At 38.0% G+C, this 19737-nt stretch overlaps 1 protein-coding gene across 4 annotated transcripts in view; it reads left to right on the top strand.

The window, feature by feature from the left end:
* The window catches only part of TMEM245 (transmembrane protein 245), a 104094-nt gene that overhangs the window by 40774 nt on the left and 43583 nt on the right, over window positions 1–19737 (top strand). For all 4 annotated transcript variants that reach the window (XM_033858381.2, XM_019946512.3, XM_019946513.3 and 1 more), the window contains exons 8-9: window positions 7823–7905; window positions 11914–12004. In XM_033858381.2, coding sequence (XP_033714272.1) covers window positions 7823–7905; window positions 11914–12004 — 174 coding nt within the window. The remainder of the gene's footprint in view (window positions 1–7822; window positions 7906–11913; window positions 12005–19737) is intronic.

Raw genomic sequence — 19737 nt, 5'->3', positions numbered from 1 at the left:
AATCAATGAAACTATTCTTTAAAAGTAAAGGCAAGATAAAAACGTTTCTAGATAAAGTGAAACTGAGAATTTGTTAATAAAGAGACCTGCACTATAAGAAATGCTAAAGGAGTTCCCTCAGACTGAAGAGAAATTACTCTAGAAATAACTCTTAAAGGGAGAAATGAAGAGCACTTGCTAAATATATAAGTATATACAAAAGTTATATTCTTCCCTCTCCTTCAGTTTGTTTGGACAACATGTGCCTATTTAAAGAAAAATTATAACACTATTGTAGAGTTTATAGTATATGTAGATAAGTTATGTATGTATAACCATAGCATGAAGAAGAGGACTGGGAAATGGAACTAAACTGGTATGAATTTCCTATAGATATTTTACTGGAAGTAAGTCAATACTAACTTGAAATAACTTGTGATAAATTAAAGGTATGATAAGGTTAAGATAAACAGCAACTACTAAATAATGCAAATTTTAGGGGTAATAAAACAGTATACTAAAAAAATAATTGCTTACCACAAAAGAAGGCAATAAAAGAGGAATAGTAGAGATGGGACAGATAGCAGATAGCAAAATGGCAGATCTGTGTCCAGTCATATCAGTGCTTATATTAAATATGAGGCAACTAAACAAAAGGCAGATTTTCAGACTGGATACGAAAAAGCAAGTTCCAACTAAATGGTATCTATAAGTGATATACTTTAAATTCAGAACCAAAAAGATTGATAGTAAAAGGATGAAAAAATATATACGAAGCAAACTGTAAACATAAGAGATGTGGAGTGATTATATTAATATCAAACAATGTAGTTAAAACAAATATTACTGGAGACAAATGAGGACTTTTCATAATGATAAGTTAATACTGCAGTAAGATAAAAAAATTACAAATGTGTGTTCTAACACTAGAGCTCTAAAACACATGAAGCAGGGACTTCCCGTGTGGTCCAGTGGGTAAGACTTTGTGCTTCCATTGCAGGGGGCCCAGGTTCAAACCCTGGTCAAGGAACTAGATCCCGCATGCATGCCGTAACTAAGAGTTCTCATGCTGCAACTAAGAAGTCTGCATACCTCAAAAGATCCCACACGTGCTGCAACTAAGACCTGGTGCAGCCAAAAAAAAAAAAAAATCTTAAAAAATAAAATACATGAAGCAAAATGTTCAGAATTAAAAGGAAAAGTAGGTAAATCAATGATTATAGTTGGGGATTCATTAATACTCTTCTTGGAATAGTTGACAGAATAAGTAGATACAAAATTTGTAAGGATATAAAACATTGAAAAACATTGTCAAGCAATTTGACCTAATTGACAAGAGCAGAATCATGTTCTTTTCAAGTAAACATGGAATACTGACCAAGATCAACCATGTGCTCAATACATTTAATACATTTATTTATTTTTCAATTTTATTTTATTTTCTTATACAGCAGGTTCTTATTAGTTATTTTATACATATTAGTGTATATATGTGAATCCCTATCTCCCAATTCATCCCCCCCGCCCCGCCACCTTCCCCACTTGGTGTCCATACGTTTGTTCTCTACATCTGTGTCTCTATTTCTGCCTTGCAAACTGGTTCATCTTTACCATTTTTCTAGATTCCACATATATGTGTTAATGTACGATATTTGTTTTTCTCTTTCTGACTTACTTCACTCTGTATGACAGTCCCTAGGTCCATCCACATCTCTACAAATGACCCAATTTCATTCCCTTTTATGACTGAGTAATATTCCATTGTATATATGTACCACATCTTCTTTATCCATTTGTCTGTCAGTGGGCATTTAGGTTGCTTCCAAGACCTGGCTATTGTAAATAGTGCTGCAGTGAACATTGGGGTGTATGTGTCTTTTTGAATTATGGTTTTCTCTGGGTATATGCCCAGTAGTGGGATTTCTGGGTCATATGGTAGTTCTATTTTTAGTTTTTTAAGGAAACTCCATACTGTTCTCCATAGTGGCTGTATCAATTTACATTCCCACCAACAGTGCAGGAGGGTTCCCTTTTCTCCACATCCTCTCCAGCATTTGTTGTTTGTAGATTTTCTGATGATGCCCATTCTAACCAGTGTGAGGTGATACCTCATTGTAGTTTTGATTGGCATTTCTCTAATAATTAGTGATGTTGAGCAGCTTTTCAAGTGCCTCTTGACCATCTGTATGTCTTCTTTGGAGAAATGTCTATTTAGATCTTCTGCCCATTTTTTTGACTGGGTTTTTTTTTTTTTTTAATATTGAGCTGCATGAGCTGTTTGTGTATTTTGGAGATTAATCCTTTGTCCATTGATTCGTTTGCAAATATTTTCTCCCATTCTGAGGGGTTGTCTTTTCATCTTGTTTATAGTTTCCTTTGCTGTGCAAAAGCTTTTAAGGTTCATTAGGTCCCATTTGTTTATTTTTGTTTTTATTTCCATTACTCTAGGAGGTGAGTCAAAAAAGATCTTGCTGTGATTTATGTCAAAGCATGTTTTTCCTATGTTTTCCTCTGAGTTTTATAGTGTCCGGTCTTACATTTAGGTCTTTAATCCATTTTGAGTTTATTTTTGTGTATGGTGTTAGGGAATGTTCTAATTTCATTCTTTTACATGTAGCTGTCCAGTTTTCCCAGTGCCACCTGTTGAAGAGACTGTCTTTTTTCCATTGTATATCCTTGCCTCCTTTGTCATAGATTAGTTGACTGTAGGTGTGTGTGGGTTTATCTCTGGGCTTTCTATGCTGTTCCATTGATCTATATTTCTGTTTTTGTGCCAGTTACCATATTGTCTTGATTACTGTAACTTTGGAGTATAGTCTGAGGTCAGGGGGTCTGATTCCTCCAGCTCCGTGTTTCTTTCTCAAGATTGCTTTGGCTATTCAGGGTCATTTATGTCTCCATACAAATTTTAAGATTTTTTTGTTCTAGTTCTCTAAAACATGCCATTGGTAATTTGATAGGGATTGCATTGAATCTGTAGATTGCTTTGGGTAGTAGAGTCATTTTCACAGTGTTGCTTCTTCTAATCCAAGAACATGGTATATCTCCATCTGTTTGTGTCACCTTTGATTTCTTTCATCAGTGTCTTATAGTTTTCTGAGTACAGGTCTTTTACTTCCTTAGGTAGGTTTATTCCTAGGTATTTTATTCTTTTTGTTGTGATGGTGAATTGGATTGTTTCCTTAATTTCTCTCTGATCTTTCATTGTTAGTGTATAGGAATGCAAGAGATTTCTGTGTATTAATTTTATATCCTGCAACTTTACCAAATTCATTGATTAGCTCTAGTAGTTTTCTGGTAGCATCTTTAGGATTCTTTATGTATAGTATCATGTCATCTGCAAACAGTGACAGCTTTACTTCTTTTCCAATTTGTATTCCTTTTATTTCTTTTTCTTCTCTGATTGCTGTGACTAGGACTTCCAGAACTACGTTAAATAATAGTGGTGAGAGTGGACATCCTTGTTTTGTTCCTGATCTTAGAGGAAATGATTTCCATTTTTCATCATTGAGAGTGATGTTTACTGTGGGTTTGTCATATATGGCCTTTGTTATGTTGAGGTAGTTTCCCTCTATGCCCACTTTCTGGTGAGTTTTTATTATAAATGTGTATTGAATTTTGTCAAAAACTTTTTCTGCATCTATTGAGATGATTGAAGGTCTTTATCCTTCAATTTGATAATATGGTGTACCACATTGATTGATTTGCATATATTGAAGAATCCTTGCATCCCTGGGATAAATCCTACTTGATCATGGTGTATGATCGTTTTAATGCGTTGTTGGATTCTGTTTGCTAGTATTTTGTTGAGGATTCTTGCATCTATATTCATCAGTGATAGTGGTCTGTAATTTTCTTTTTTTTTTTTTATAGTATCTTTGTCTGGTTTTGGTATCAGGGTTATGGTGGCCTCATAGAATGAGTTTGGGAGTGTTCCTTCCTCTGCAATTTTTGGAAGAGTTTGAGAAGGATGGTTGTTAGCTCTTCTCTAATTGATAGAATTCACCTGTGAAGCCATCTGGTCCTGGGCTTTTGTTTGTTGGAAGATTTTTAATCACAATTTCAATTTCATTACTTGTGATTGGTCTGTTCATATTTTCTGTTATTTCCTGCTTCAGTCTTGGAAGGTTATACCTTTCTCAGAATTTATTCATTTCTTCCAGGTTTTCCATTTTACTGGCATAGAGTTGCTTATAGAAGTCTCTTAATGATGCTTTGTATTTCTGTGGTGTCCATTGTAACTTCTCCTTTTTCATTTCTAATTTTATTGATTTGAGTCCTCTCCCTCTTTTTCTTGATGAGTCTGGCTAAAGGTTTATCAATTTTGTTTTCAAAGAACTAGCTTTTAGTTTTATTGATCTTTGCTATTGTTTTCTTTGTTTCTATTTCATTTATTTCTGCTCTGATCTTTATGATTTCTTTCCTTCTGCTAACTTTGGGTTTTGTTTGTTCTTCTTTCTCTAGTTCCTCTAGATGTAAGGTTAGATTGTTTATTTGAAATTTTTCTTGTTTCTTGAGGTAGGATTGTATTGCTATAAACTTCCCTCTTAGAACTGCTTTTGCTGCATCCCATAAATTTTGGATTGTCCTGTTTTCATTGTCATTTGTTTCTAGGTATGTTTTGATTTCCTCTTTGATTTCTTCAGTGATCTCTTGGTTATCTAGTAACGTATTGTTTAGCCTCCATGTGTTTGTGTTTTTTACGTTTTTATCCCTGTAATTGATTTCTAATGTCAGCATTGTGGTCGAAAAGTTGCTTGTTATGATTTCAATTGTCTTAAATTTACCGAGGCTTGATTTGTGGCCCAAGATATGATCTATCCTGGAGAATGTTCCGTGTGCAGTTGAGAAAAAAGTGTAATCTGCTGTTTTCAGATGGCGTGTCCTATAAATATCAATTAAATCTGTCTGATCTGTTGTGTCATTTAAAGCTTGTGTTTCCTTATTAATTTTCTGTTTGGATGATCTGTCCATTGGTGTAAGTGAGGTGTTAAAGTCCCCCACTATTATTGTGTTACTGTCGATTTCCTCTTTTATAGCTGTTAGCATTTGCCTTATGTACTGAGGTGCTCCTATGTTGGGTGCAGATATATTTATAATTGTTTTATCTTCTTCTTGGATTGGTCCTTTGACCATTATGCAGTTTCCTTCCTTATCTCTTGTAACATTCTTTATTTTAATGTCTATTTTATCTGACATGAGTATTGCTACTCCAGCTTTCTTCTGATTTCCATTTGCATGGAATATCTTCTTCCATCCCCTCACTTTCAGTCTGTATGTGTCCCTAGGTCTGAAGTGGGTCTCTTGTAGACAGCATGTATATGGGTCTTGTTTTTGTATCCATTCAGCAAGGCTGTGTCTTTTGGTTGAAGCATTTAATCCATTTACATTTAAGGTAATTATTGATATGTATGTTCCTATTACCATTTTCTTAATTGTTTTGGGTTTGTTTTTGTAGGTCCTTTTCTTCTCTTGTGTTTCCCAGTAAGAGCAGTTCCTTTAGCATTTGTTGTAAAGCTGGTTTGGTGGTGCTGAACTCTCTCAGCTTTTGCTTGTCTGTAAAGGTTTTAATTTCTCCATCTAATCTGAATGAGATCCTTGCTAGGTAGAGTAATCTTGGCTGTAGTTTTTTCCCTTTCATCACCCTAAGTATATTGTGCCACTCCCTTCTGGCTTGTAGAGTTTCTGCTGAGAAATCAGCTGTTAAGCATATGGGAGTTCCCTTGTATGTTATTTGTCATTTTTCCCTTGTTGCTTTTAATAATTTTTCTTTGTATTTAATTTTTGTCAATTTGATTACTCTGTGTCTCAGCGTGTTTCTCCTTGGGTTTCTCCTGCCTGGGACTCTCTGCTCTTCCTGGACTTGGGTGGCTATTTCCTTTCCCATGTTAGGGAAGTTTTCAACTATAATCTCTTCAGGTATTTTCTCTGGACCTTTCTCTCTCTCTTCTCCTTCTGGGACCCCTATAATGCGAACGTTGTTGCGTTTAACGTTGTCCCAGAGGTCTCTTAGGCTGTCTTCATTTCTTTTCATTCTTTTTCCTTTATTCTGTTCCGTGGCAGTGAATTCCACCATTCTGTCTTCCAGGTCCATTCTTCTGCCTCAGTTATTCTGCTATTGATTCTTTCTAGTGTATTTTTCATTTCAGTTATTGTATTGTTCATTTCTGTTTGTTCTTTAATTCTTCTAGGTCCTTGTTAAACGTTTCTTGCATCTTCTCGATCTTTGCCTCCATTCTGTTTCCAAGGTCCTGAATCATCTTCACTATCATTATTCTGTGTTCTTTTTCTGGAAGGTTGCCTATCTCCACTTCATTTAGTTGTTTTTCTGTGGTTTTATCTTGTTCCTTCATCTGGTACATAGTCCTCTGCCTTTTCATTTTGTCTATCTTCCTGTGATTGTAGTTTTCTTTCCACAGGCTGCAGGATTGTAGTTCTTGCTTCTACTGTCTGCCCTCTGGTGGATGAGGTTATCTAAGAGGCTTGTGCAAGCTTCATGATGGGAGGGAGTGGTGGTGGATAGAGCTGGGTGTTGCACTGGCAGGCAGAGCTGAGTAAAACTTTAATCTGATTGTCTACTCATGGGTGGGGTTGGGTTCCCTCCCTGTTGGTTGTTTGGCCTGAGGCGACCCAGCACTGGAGCCTACCGGGCTCTTTGGTGGGGCCAATGGCAGACTCTGGGAGGGGTACCAAGGAGTACTTCCCAGAGCTTCTGCTACCAGTGTCCTTGTACCCTTAGTGAGCCACAGCCGCCCCCTGCCTCTGCAGGAGACCCTCCAACACTAGCAGATACGTCTGGTTCAGTCTTCTATGGGGTCACTGTGCTTTCTCCTGGATCCTGATGAGCACACTACTTTGTGTGTACCTTCCAAGAGTGGAGTCTCTGTTTCCCCCAGTCCTTTCCAAATCCTGCAATCAAATCCCGCTAGCCTTCAAAGTCTGGTTCTCTGGGAATTCCTCCTTCCGTTGCTGGACCCTCAGGTTGGGAATCTTGACATGGGGTGAAGAACCTTCACTCTGGTGGGTGGACTTCTGTGGTATAATTGTTCTCCAGTTTGTGAGTCACCCACCCAGTGGTTATGGGATTTGATTTTATTGTGATTCTGCCCCTCCTACCATCTCATTGCGGCTTCTCCTTTGTCTTTGGATGTGGGGGATTTTTTTGGTGAGTTCCATTGTCTTCCTGTCGATGATTGTTCAACAGTTAGCTGTGATTCCAGTGCTCTCACAAGAGGGAGTGAGTGCACGTCCTTCTACTCCACCATCTTGAACCAATCTCCATTTAATACTTTTAAAAATAGTAAAATCATATAGAACATGTTCCTTGACATTGGCTTCTCCTTTTTTATCCCCCTCATTTTGAGGGGGATAAATTCTGAGATTCATTTTCTCTTGGGTTACTTTACTCACAAACCTTACTCGGTTGATTATTTCCCTGTATGTCTCACATTGCCTTATAATTCTAAAGCCCATGTAGTGTTGATATTGCATATATATATACACACACACACATACATACACTATACACACATACACTTATGTGAACTAAATATATCTATATATTTATGTTGTATATATTTGGAAGTATTTGTATCTATTTACATTTCTCCCCCCATTGTTGAGCTTGAAGATAGGGAGCTGTTCTGCACAATTTATTTCCCATAGTTTGTGTCCTAGGACATTATGGATAGCGGCTATTCAGTGGAGGGCTCTAAGTTAATTGAAACTAAGATGTATAATTACTTGACTCTAAAAGCATTGTTCCAATAATAGTGTAGAAAATAAATGTTAAATTGGGTTTAATTTTTATTGAGATTCTTTTCTCTTCTTATCCATAATACAGGTACATCAAGAGAGTGTACATATGATTGAAGTCACAAGCAATTTGATTAATGAAACTCTAGCAAATCACCCTGAGTGGGCAAAGTAAGAATGTTGTTTTGACAAAAATAGAGATGGTTGGCCAAGGTTCTGTGTCTGTTTGCATGAAATGATCTTCATTGATACAGTTACCTTGGAAGAGAAAAGAATTTGCCAAGGCTTTGATGAATGTTGTCATTTTTGCATAAGAATAGCATGTAATGGGATGGTGGGGAGGGGGGAGTTTGTATATTTGAATTGAGATTCACAGTTTTCCAGTGTTTGTGACTTACTAAGCTTTCACCTACATTGTGTTATGTGTTCCTCAGTAGGTTGAAGAGATTATCCCCATTTCACAGATGAGGATGCAGGATCAAAGGCTAAGGAATTTGTGACAGTCCCCCATGGCACAGTCAGCAGTGTTCCCATATTGTATCGTTTTTGCGGCAGGGTTGCAAACTGTGGCTCAGGGCCAAATCCAGCCACCTGTTCTTATAGAGATTTATTGGAACAACCTATACCCATTCATTTACATGTTGTCTGTAGCTGTTTTGGGGCTACAAAGGCAGACAGAATTGAGTAGTTGTGATACAGATTATATGTTCCGAAAAGCCTAAAATATTTATTTACATTCTGGCCCTTTACAGAAGAAATCTGCTAACCCCTGTCTTAGAGGATCTCTTTGTGTACTTGTTTAATTTGGCTTCTGTGAGAGGGTTTTTATGTCTTTGTGGAGAGTGTTCAGCTGGACTATGCTGTTCACCTAATTGAACTTGATGACAAATTACATGACCTTTTTTACTAACGCCAGGGTGGTCACTAATTTATTTTAGAAAATACTCTGCCAGTTTTAAGATTATAAATTGAGATTTAACTTGGTTTTTTCCTTTGACTTGACTTTATTTCTTTATATAAAACCTGCTCAGGACATTCCTTGAACTTGGTTTAGAATCATATTTAAATATTCTCAGAAGGATTTCTGTTATATTTCTACCCACTTATCTCCTATTACCCAGAGCATACTCAGTGCTTGTTCTCAATATTTCTGATTAGTTACAAACTGTAGTATATCCATTCAAGGGAATAATACTTAGCATTAAACAAAAGTGAACTGTCAGTTCATGCGGCAACGTGGATGAATCTCAGAATAATTATGGTGAATGAAAGAAGTCAAGCAGAAGAGAGTCTATATGATATGAGTCCATTTATGTTAAGTTCTAGAAAACACTAATCTAGTGACAGATAGATCAGTGGCTGTGTGTGGATAGGGGTGGGTTCCAGGGAGGGAGTACAGAGGGGTGCAGGGAAACTTCTGAGAGTGATAGGTATGTTCATTGTCTTAGTGAAGGATATAAGAAGTAACATTGATGAGATTTTATTCTGTAACAGTCTCCCTCTGTGCTGTGGAGCAAGGTGGAAGGTGTTCCAAGACTTGAGCCTCTTAGACCAGTTAAAAGCTAGGGTAAAACTAGGTGAGAGGCAGTAAAGCTCTTAATTGTGCACCATTGTTGTGGAGTGAACAGGACAGACAGATTTGTAAGATCTTAAGGGGGTTAGTTGGTGATTAATTGGGTATAGGAAAACGAAACCTAGCGTGACTCTAATGTTTCAAGCTTTGGAACTTAGTGGATGATGGTGGATTCACCAAGATAGGAAACAGAGAAGCAGATATGGTGGGAAAACTAATTCACTTACTTTTTACCTGATGAGTTTGAGGTGTTTATGGTAAGTGTCAACAGAGGCATCTAGTAGGCTATTGGTTATGTTGGTGTACAGTTCAGGAGAGTGATCTGGAGTGAAGTTAAAAAATTGGCAGCCTTAATTATCTCCTTAGAAAAGGACTCTTTTTCTTTGGTGGTCATTCTTCTGTAGTGGAAGTAAGTCCAGAGCCCTTCTGTACTGGCTTTCAATTGTAATAGTACTGTCTCTACTATTGTTTTGAAGGCACACACAAACTGGGGAGCCCCAGATCAGAGTAGTTCAGAAAGTTGGTTGTTTATTTTTTTTTTTTTGCGGTACGCAGGCCTCTCACTGTTGTGGCCTCTCCCGTTGCGGAGCACAGGCTCCGGACGCGCAGGCTCAGTGGCCATGGCTCACAGGCCCAGCCGCTCCGCGGCATGTGGGATCTTCCCGGACCGGGGCACGAACCCGTGTCCCCCGCATCGGCAGGCGGACTCTCAACCACTGTGCCACCAGGGAAGCCCAGTTGTTTTTGTTTTTAAATGTGGGAATAATTATAAAGTTCACAGGGACTTGCAAAGAAATGTATAGGGAGGTCCCCTGGACTCTTCGCCCCACCTTCTCTACTGTTGTTGTCATCTTGTATAACTATACAATAAGAAAACCAGGAAATCAACATTTCACTAGTTTTACATGCACTTGTGTATGTATATGTGCGTGTATATTATATGTGTTCTCTGCAGTTTTATCATGCTTCCCGTTAGCTATCAACACCATGTCGAGATACAGAACTGTTCCATCACCACAAGGCTCCCTCATGCTACCCCTTTTAGCCACACCTACCCTCTACCTCCTCCTCCAACATATTCCTAACCCTTGGCAACCAGTATTTTGTTCTCCGTATCTATAATATTGTTGTTTGATGAATGATGCATAAATCTAATCATAGAGTATGCAGCCTCGTGAGATTGGCTTTTTTCACTTAGCATAATTCCCTTGAAGTCCACTGAAGATGTTGTATGTAGCAATAGCAAGTTCCTTTTTATTGCTGAATAATATTCTATGCAGGAAAGAATTTAAAAGCTATTTAGACTCCAGTAATTTGTGGGAGGTCTGATTCTTTTGCAGCAGATTCGGGGGCTGGTCATGAATGAATAGTTTCTTGCAAATCTCAGTACTCAGTGGCTTCTTGTCCTGAAGATGGCAGTTGACCTCGTGGGAAATTCACGTGGGTGCTCTTAGTGGAGGTGATACAGTTAAGAATTGATTAGATATACTTTCTCCCAGTGTGGTACACATTTTCTGTGCCCTACATAGGTACCTCGACTTCCTGTGGATGTGCTTGGTGAGCTGAAGTATAAATTAGAAAGACTTAGGGTAGGATCAGCCTAGTAGAGCTTCAGAGAAAATGAAGTTGAAGTTGGAACACCTCTTAATTCTTTCCCTGGACAGTATTGTTAGTCTAGAACTCATTTTCTACTTACTACTCACTAGTCTCAAGCCTGCTGATTCTCAGGACCTGCATTAGGAGATGGCACTACGACGGTACTGAACGTCACTTAGCCCTGCCCTTACTGGGGAGGAACTCAGTAGATGAAGCTGTTTTTAATTGGGACTGTTCTCTTGGTACGTCATACTGTGATAGAGATTAATTTTTACCCAGGAAGATGAGGGCAGGCCAGTCCTAATTGTAGGAGCTTGGTTTCACCTGAGGGATACCTTTTGACTGAGGCTAGGAGAGTTAGTGATTGGCTGATGTAGTAAATATCTGAAGCAAGAAGCTCAGTTTAGAGGCCGTGGTTGGTATAAGACCAAGGTGTGTCCCAGTTTGTCCCAGCAAAGGTTGCTCAGGTTGTTTCTGGCCCCATGTCTCCTAGAGGGCACTGATTGTGAGGAGGTCTGGACTGAGCCAAAGCCTTTGACTTGGCCTCACAGCAGCTCCTCTTTATCTGTTGCTCTTCGGACACCTGCATGAATACAATGGCAAAGTGTTTTCACAGCAGACAGCAAGATTTTTTTTTATCAGGCCTAATAGATGTTTGTTAGTCATTAAGGATCTATTCAGATACCTCTGTGAATTTCACACTTTTGAATAACAATACAGGTTATAATTTTCCCCTAAAATGTAGTACCATGTAACTGAAAATATTCAACAGTCTCTTCAAACCACTAATGAATCTATAAATACGGGAGTAATTTAAAAGCTCTTAATTTCTCCCAAGTCACATCTCTATTTAGAGATCCAAATTTCCTGTTCATATTATTATACTATAAGATTATTACATTTGTAAGTGTGTGATGTCAGTTAATCGGTGTTTAAAAAATTAAGTTCCAAGAGTTTGGTGCAGTGCACTATATTAGTTTTTCATTTTTTCTTTCTTTATTTTAAATTAGTTGGCTTCCTGAGGCTCAGGTAGTCCAAAGAGCCCTTAATTCCGCGGCTAACAATGTGTATCAGTATGGACGAGAATGGATAACCCACAAGGTAAGGGAAGAGCCTCTTTTTGCGGCTTTCTCTTTGCAGGGTCTTCATTGGTAGTGAATTCTTGCTTTGATAAAGCAAAAATGGAGATTCTGTTTAGAACAATTTCTATTTTTGAGATAGGCTTAAATCTGCAAGTCAACAAGCAATATACGATGAAATTAAACATTCTGGATGATCATATCGATTAGTGCTGATAGCCTGAACAATCTGAGAGGTAGACCTTTTGTTTCATGTTCAAGATAGTTCTGATTCATTATTTGTGCTTTAGAACAGAATGATCACTAAGCTTGGGTGGACAAATAAGGCTTTGTGGAGAAAAAAGTATTAACACATATTATATTTTATTATTTGCTGATAACTGTGCTTGGCAGTTTCCAATTTGTTTCATTTAATCTTTCCAAGAAACTTATTGTAGTCTGAATTATTTTATCCCCTTTATAGATGAGGAAACAGACTTAGCAAAGCTAAGTAAATTCCCTATGGTCATGTAGTAAATTGCAGAGCTTGGTTTCAAACTGAAGAGTAATTCCAAATCCCTTGCTCTTTCTACTGTGGTATGTTAGAAGTGTGTGCCTGGAACTGAGTTTAGTGCTTTAATGTGGCACTTGAGATAAACCTTGAAGGAATGGAATGATAGGTCCTGGATGAATATAGAGAAGGAAGAGTGTATTTTAAGAAGGGGTATTTATGTGATCCAAGATGTAGAGACAGGAAGCTGAAGCTTAGTGAAGGGGAGATGAAAGACAGAGGAGAAGGCACAGCTATGACAGCTAAGATCAGACTCCATGATATGGATTTGGGATATCTCTTTTTTTTCCCCCTAGTTTTGCCTGTGGAAATGAAGGTAATTTGAAGTTTTAATGTATTGAAGTAATTAGGATTGTCTAGGGATTGACAAGATTTGTTGCAGTGAGATGTGTGCCAGAAAAAAAGTATTAGTGTGTGATTTCTTATTTAAAATTCAAAAACAAAATCTCAAAAAAAAAAAAAAGGTATCTTGGAAATGACATTGTACATGCAGTAATCTGCTAACCTGAGGATGGAATTGTGGTCAACTTAAAAGTTAAGAGAAAAATGTGTTACTAATCTTCCTGCGTCCATGCCAGATAACCAAATCAACTGTCACATGGAAGTTTTAAAAAATATATTTATTGAATAAATGAAAGTTAAGTACAGTTGACCCTTGAACAATGTGGTGGTTAGAGGTGCTGACCTTCTCTGTGGTCAAAAAACTCCCATATAACTTTACAGTTGGTGCTCATATACCTGGTTCCACATCCTCAGATTCAACCAACCACAGACTGTGGAGCACTGTAGTACATATTTAGTGAAAAAAATCCACATGTAAGTGGACCTGTGCTGTTCCAACCTGTGTTGGTCAAAGGTCCACTGTATGTGGATATGCATCTTAGAACTATCATAGAAGAAAGATCCAGTCATTGCAGAAGCTTTTAGACTTTTATATGTATATATGCCTGACTTATTCTATGGAAAGCATAGCGTTTAATTTTTGAATTATCTGTTCAGGAGAAATTTTTATTCTGGAATTCTTACGTATTTGGGAAAAGGATAAAGAAGGGGAATTTGGATAGCTGGAGAAATGTGCCTTAGATTTTAAAGAAGTAAATTTCAAATTACTTAGAGAAAAGATAGGTTTGAAACCTTTTGCTCAAGAGTCTAAAAGGGAAGACAGCTGAAGAGAGATGATATTGCTACGAAACATTGTAAAATATTTGTGATCCTCATTTGCAAGACACAGGGATAATATCTAAAAGCAACCATTGAATTTCCATTAACTGATGAATGAATAAATAAAATGTGGTATATCCACATACTGGGATATTATTTGGCCATAAAAAGGAAGGACGAACTGATACATTTAACAACATGGACGAACCTTGAAAACATTAGGCTATGTAAAAGAAGCGGTCATAAAAGACCACATCCATTTATGTAAAATGTGTTGAAGAGGCATATCTACAGAAACAAAGTAGAGTAGTCGTTTTCAGGGGTAGGGAGATTGGGGAGAAATGGGGGATTGATTACTAAAGAGTATGGAGTTTTCTTTTGCGGGGATGAAAATGTTCCAAAATTGATTTTGGTAATTGTTGCATAACTGTGAATGTACTAAAAAACTGTTGAGTTATACACTTAAATGGATGAATTGGAGAACCTTCAAGATGGCGGAGGAGGAAGACGTGGAGGTCCCCTTCCTCTCCACAAATACATGAAAAATACATCTACATGTGGAAGAACTCCTACAGGACACATACTGAATGCTGGCAGAAGACCTCAGACTTCCCAAAAGACAAGAAAATCCCCACATACCTGGCCGTGTGGCTGACAGAGTCTTGGTGCCCCGGCTAGGTGTCGGGCCTGAGCTTCTGAGGTCGGAGAGCTGAGTTTAGGACATTGGACCACCAGAGACCTCCCTGCACCATGTAATATCAATCGGTGAGAGCTCTCCCAGAGATCTCTGTCTCAACACTGAGATCCAGCTCCACGCAACGGCCAGCAAGCTCCAATGTTGGATGCCCCATGCCAAACAACTAGCAAGACAGGAACACAACCCCACCCATTAGCAGAGAGGCTGACTAAAATCATACTAAGTTCACAGCACCCCAAAACACAGCACCGGATGCAGCCCTGCCCACCAGAAAGACAAGATCTAGCCCCATCCACCAGAACACAGGCACCAGTCCCCTCCACTAGGAAGCCTACACAAGCCACTGAACGAACCTCACCCACTGGGGGCAGACACCAAAAACAATGGGAACTATGAACCTGCAGCCTGCAAACAGGAGACCCCAAACACAGTAAGTTAAACAAAATGAGAAGACAGAGAAATATGCAGCAGATGAAGGAGCAAGGTAAAAACCCACCAGGCCTAACAAATGAAGAGGAAATAGGCAGTCTACCTGAAAAAGAATTCAGAGTAATGAGAGTAAAGATGATCCAAAATCTTGGAAATAGAATGGAGAAAATAAAAGAAACGAAAAAGAAAAAAAACCAAAAAACAAAAAACAAAAGAAACGTTTAACAAGGACCTAGAAGAACTAAAGAGCAAACAACAATGATGACCAACACAATAAATGAAATTAAAAATTCTCTAGAAGGAATCAATAGCAGAATAACTGAGGCAGAAGAACGGATAAGTGACCTGGAAGATAAAATAGTGGAAATGACTACCATGGAGCAGAATAAAGAAAAAAGAATGAAAAGAATTGAGGACAGTCTCAGAGACCTCTGGGACAACATTAAACACACCAACATTTGAATTATAGGGATCCCAGAAGAAGAAGAGAAAAAGAAAGGGTCTGAGAAAATATTTGAAGAGATTATAGTTGAAAACTTCCCTAACATGGGAAAGGAAATAGTCAAGAAAGTCCAAAAAGTACAGAGAGTCCCATACAGGATAAATCCATGGAGAAACATGACAAGACACATATTAATCAAACTATCAAAAATTAAATACAAAGAAAAAATATTAAAAGCAGCAAGGGAAAAACAACAAATAACATGCAAGGGAATCCCCATAAGGTTAACAACTGATCTTTCAGCAGAAACTTTGTAAACCAGAAGGGAGTGGCAGGACATATTTAAAGTGATGAAAGGGAAAAACTTACAACCAAGATTACTCTACCCAGCAAGGATCTCATTCAGATTCGATGGAGAAATTAAAACCTTTATACAGACAAGCAAAAGTTAAGAGAATTCAGCAACACCAAACTAGCTTTACAACAAATGCTGAAGGAACTTCTCTAGGCACGAAACACAAGAGAAGGAAAAGACCTACAAAAACAAACCCAAAACAATTAAGAAAATGGGAATAGGAACATACATATCAATAATTACCTTAAATGTAAATGGATTAAATGCTCCAACCAAAAGACACAGACTGGCTGAATGGATACAAAAACAAGACCCGTATATATCCTGTCTACAAGAGACCCACTTCAGACCTAGGGACACATACAGACTGAAAATGAGGGGATGGGAAAAGATATTCCATGCAAATGGAAATCGAAAGAAAGCTGGAATAGCAATTCTCGTATCAGAAAAAATAGACTTTAAAATAAAGACTATTACAAGAAACAAAGAAGGACACTACATAATGATCAAGGGATCAATCCAAGAAAATATAACAATTGTAAATATCTATGCACCCAACATAGGAGCACCTCAATACTTAAGGCAAAGGTTAACAGCCTTAAAGGGGAAATTGACAGTAACACAATCATAGTAGGGGACTTTAACACCCCACTTTCACCAATGGACAGATCATCCAAAATGAAAATAAATAAGGAAACACAAGCTTTAAATGACACATTAAACAAGATGGACTTAATTGATATTTATAGGACATTCCATCCAAAAACAACAGAATACACTTTTTTTTTAAACGTCTTTATTGGAGTATAATTGCTTTACAATGATGTGTTAGTTTCTGCTTTAAAACAAAGTGAATCAGTTATACATATACATATGTCCCCATATCTCTTCCCTCTTGCTTCTCCCGCCCTCCCACACTCCCAATCCCAGCCCTCTACATGGTCACAAAGCACCAAGGTGATCTCCCTGTCCTATGCGGCTGCTTCCCACTAGCTATCTGTTTTACTTTTGGTAGTGTATATATTTCCATGCCACTCTCTCACTTTGTCCCAGCTTACCCTTCCCCCTCCCCATATCCTCAAGTCCATTCTCTAGTAAGTCTACATCTTTATTCCCATTTTGCCCCTAGGTTCTTCGTGAACTTTTTTTTTTTTTTTTTTTTAGATTCCATATATATGTGTTAGCATACAGTATTTGTTTTTCTCTTTCTGATTTACTTCACCCTGAATGACAGTCTCTAGGTCCATCCACCTCACTACAAATAACTCAGTTTCATTTCTTTTTATGGCTGAGTAATATTCCATTGTATATATGTGTCACATCTTCTTTATCCATTCATCTGTTGATGGACTCTTAGGTTGCTTCCATGTCCTGGCTATTATAAATAGAGCTGCAGTGAACATTTTGGTACATGACTCTTTCTGAATTATGGTTTTCTCAGGGTATATGCCCAGTAGTGGGATTTCTGGGTCGTATGGTAGTTCTATTTTTAGTTTTTTAAGGAACCTCCATACTGTCCTCCATAGTGGCTGTATCAATTTACATTCCCACCAACAGTGCAAGAGGGTTCCCTTTTCTCCACACCCCCTCCAACATTTATTGTTTGTAGATTTTTTGATGATGGCCATTCTGACCGGTGTGAGATGATACCTCATTGTAGTTTTGTTTGTTTGTTTGTTTTTGCAGTACGCGGGCCTCTCACTGTTGTGGCCTCTCCCGTTGTAGAGCACAGGCTCCGGACGTGCAGGCCTAGTGGCCAGGGCTCACTGGCCCAGCCGCTCCGCGGCACGTGGGATCTTCCCGGTCCGGGGCACGAACCCATGTCCCCTGCATTGGCAGGCGGACTCTCAACCACTGCACCACCAGGGAAGCCCCTCGTTGTAGTTTTGATTTGCATTTCTCTAATGATTAATGATGTTGAGCATTCTTTCATGTGCTTGTTGGCATTCTGTATATCTTCTTTGGAGAAATGTCTGTTTAGGTCTTCTGCCCATTTTTGGATTGGGTTGTTTGGTGTTTTGATATTGAGCTGCCTGAACTGCTTGTAAATTTTGGAGATTAATCTTTTGTCAGTTGCTTCCTTTGCAAATATCTTCTCCCATTCTGAGGGTTGTCTTCGGTCTTGTTTATGGTTTCCTTTGCTGTGCAAAAGCTTTTAAGTTTCATTAGGTCCCATTTGTTTATTTTTGTTTTTATTTCCATTTCTCTAGGAGGTGGGTCAAAAGGATCTTGCTGTGATTTATGTCATAGAGTGTTCTGCCTATGTTTTCCTCTAAGAGTTTGATGGTGTCTGGCCTTACATTTAGGTCTTTAATCCATTTTGAGTTTATTTTTGTGTATTGTGTTAGGCAGTATTGTAATTTCATTCTTTTACGTGTAGCTGTCCAGTTTTCCTAGCACCACGTATTGAAGAGGCTGTCTTTTCTCCACTGTATTTTCTTGCCTCTTTTATCAAAGATAAGGTGACCACATGTGCATGGGTTTATCTCTGGGCTTTCTATCCTGTTCCATTGATCTATATTTGTTTTTGTGCCAGTACCATACTTTGATTACTGTGGCTTTGTAGTATAGTCTGAAGTCAGGGAGCCTGATTCCTCCAGCTCCATTTTTCGTTCTCAAGATTGCTTTGGCTATTCGGGGTCTTTTGTGTTTCCATACAAATTGTGAAATTTTTTGTTCTAGTTCTGTGAAAAATGCCAGTGGTAGTTTGATAGGGATTGCATTGAATCTGTAGTTTGCTTTGGGTAATAGAGTCATTTTCACAATGTTGATTTTTCCAATCCAAGAACATGGTATATCTCTCCATCTATTTATATTATCTTTAATTTTTTTCATCAGTGTCTGATAACTTTCTGCATACAGGTCTTTTGTCTCCTTAGGTAGATTTATTCCTAGATATTTTGTTCTTTTTGTTGCAGTGGTAAATGGGAGTGTTTTCTTAATTTCATTTTCAAATTTTTCATCATTAGTGTTCTTAAGTGCTCCTGGAACATTCTCCAGGATAGATCATATCTTGGGTCAGAAATCAAGCCTTGGTGAATTTAAGAAAATTGAAGTCATATCCAGTATCTTTTCCGACCACAGCACTATGAGACTAGACATTGATTACAGGAAAAAAACTGTAAAAAATACAAACACATGGAGGCTAAACAAGACGCTACTAAATAACCAAGAGATCACTGAAAAAATCAAAGAGGAAATCAAAAAATACCTAGAAACAAATGACAATGAAAACACGACGACCCAAAGCCAATGGGATGCAGCGAAAGCAGTTCTAAGAGGGACGTTCATAGCAATACAATCCTACCTCAAGAAACAAGAAAAATCTCAAGTAAACAACCTAAGCTTACACCTAAAGCATTAGCGAAAGAAGAACAAAACTCAGTGTTAGCAGAAGGAAAGAAATTATAAAGATCAGATCAGAAATAAATGAAAAAGAAATGAAGAAAACAATAGCAAAGATGAATAAAACTAAAGGCTGGTTCTTTGAGAAGATAAACAAAATTGATAAACCATTAGCCGGACTCATCAAGAAAAAAGTGAAGACTCAAATCAACAGAATTAGAAATGAAAAAGGAGAAGTAACAGCTGTACTGCAGAAATAAAAAGGATCATGAGAGACTACTACAAGCAACTATATGCCAATAAAATAGACAACCTGGAAGAAATGGACAAATTCTTAGAAAAGCACAACCTTCCGAGACTGAACCAGAAAGAAATAGAAAATATAAACAGACCAATCACAAGCAATGAAATTGAGACTGTGATTAAAAATCTTCCAGCAAACAAAAGCCCAGGACCATATGGCTTCACAGGCAAATTCTATCAAACATTTATAGAAGAGCTAACACCTCTCCTTCTCAAAACTTCCAAAATATAGCAGAGGGCGGAACACTCCCAGACTCATTCTGTGAGGCCACCATCACCCAGATACCAAAACCAGACAAAGGTGTCACAAAAAAAGAAAACTACTGGCCAATATCACTGATGAACATAGATGCAAAAATTCTCAACAAAATACTTGCAAACAGAATCCAACAGCACATTAAAAGGACCATCTACCGTGATCAAGTAGAGTTAATCCCAGGAATGCAAGGATTATTCATTATACACAAATCAAT

This window comes from Tursiops truncatus, chromosome 6 (assembly GCF_011762595.2).
Source record: "Tursiops truncatus isolate mTurTru1 chromosome 6, mTurTru1.mat.Y, whole genome shotgun sequence".
Taxonomy (NCBI): Eukaryota; Metazoa; Chordata; class Mammalia; order Artiodactyla; family Delphinidae; genus Tursiops; species Tursiops truncatus.
Note: the sequence above shows the minus strand (reverse complement) of the source record. Positions and strands in the feature narration are given on the sequence as shown.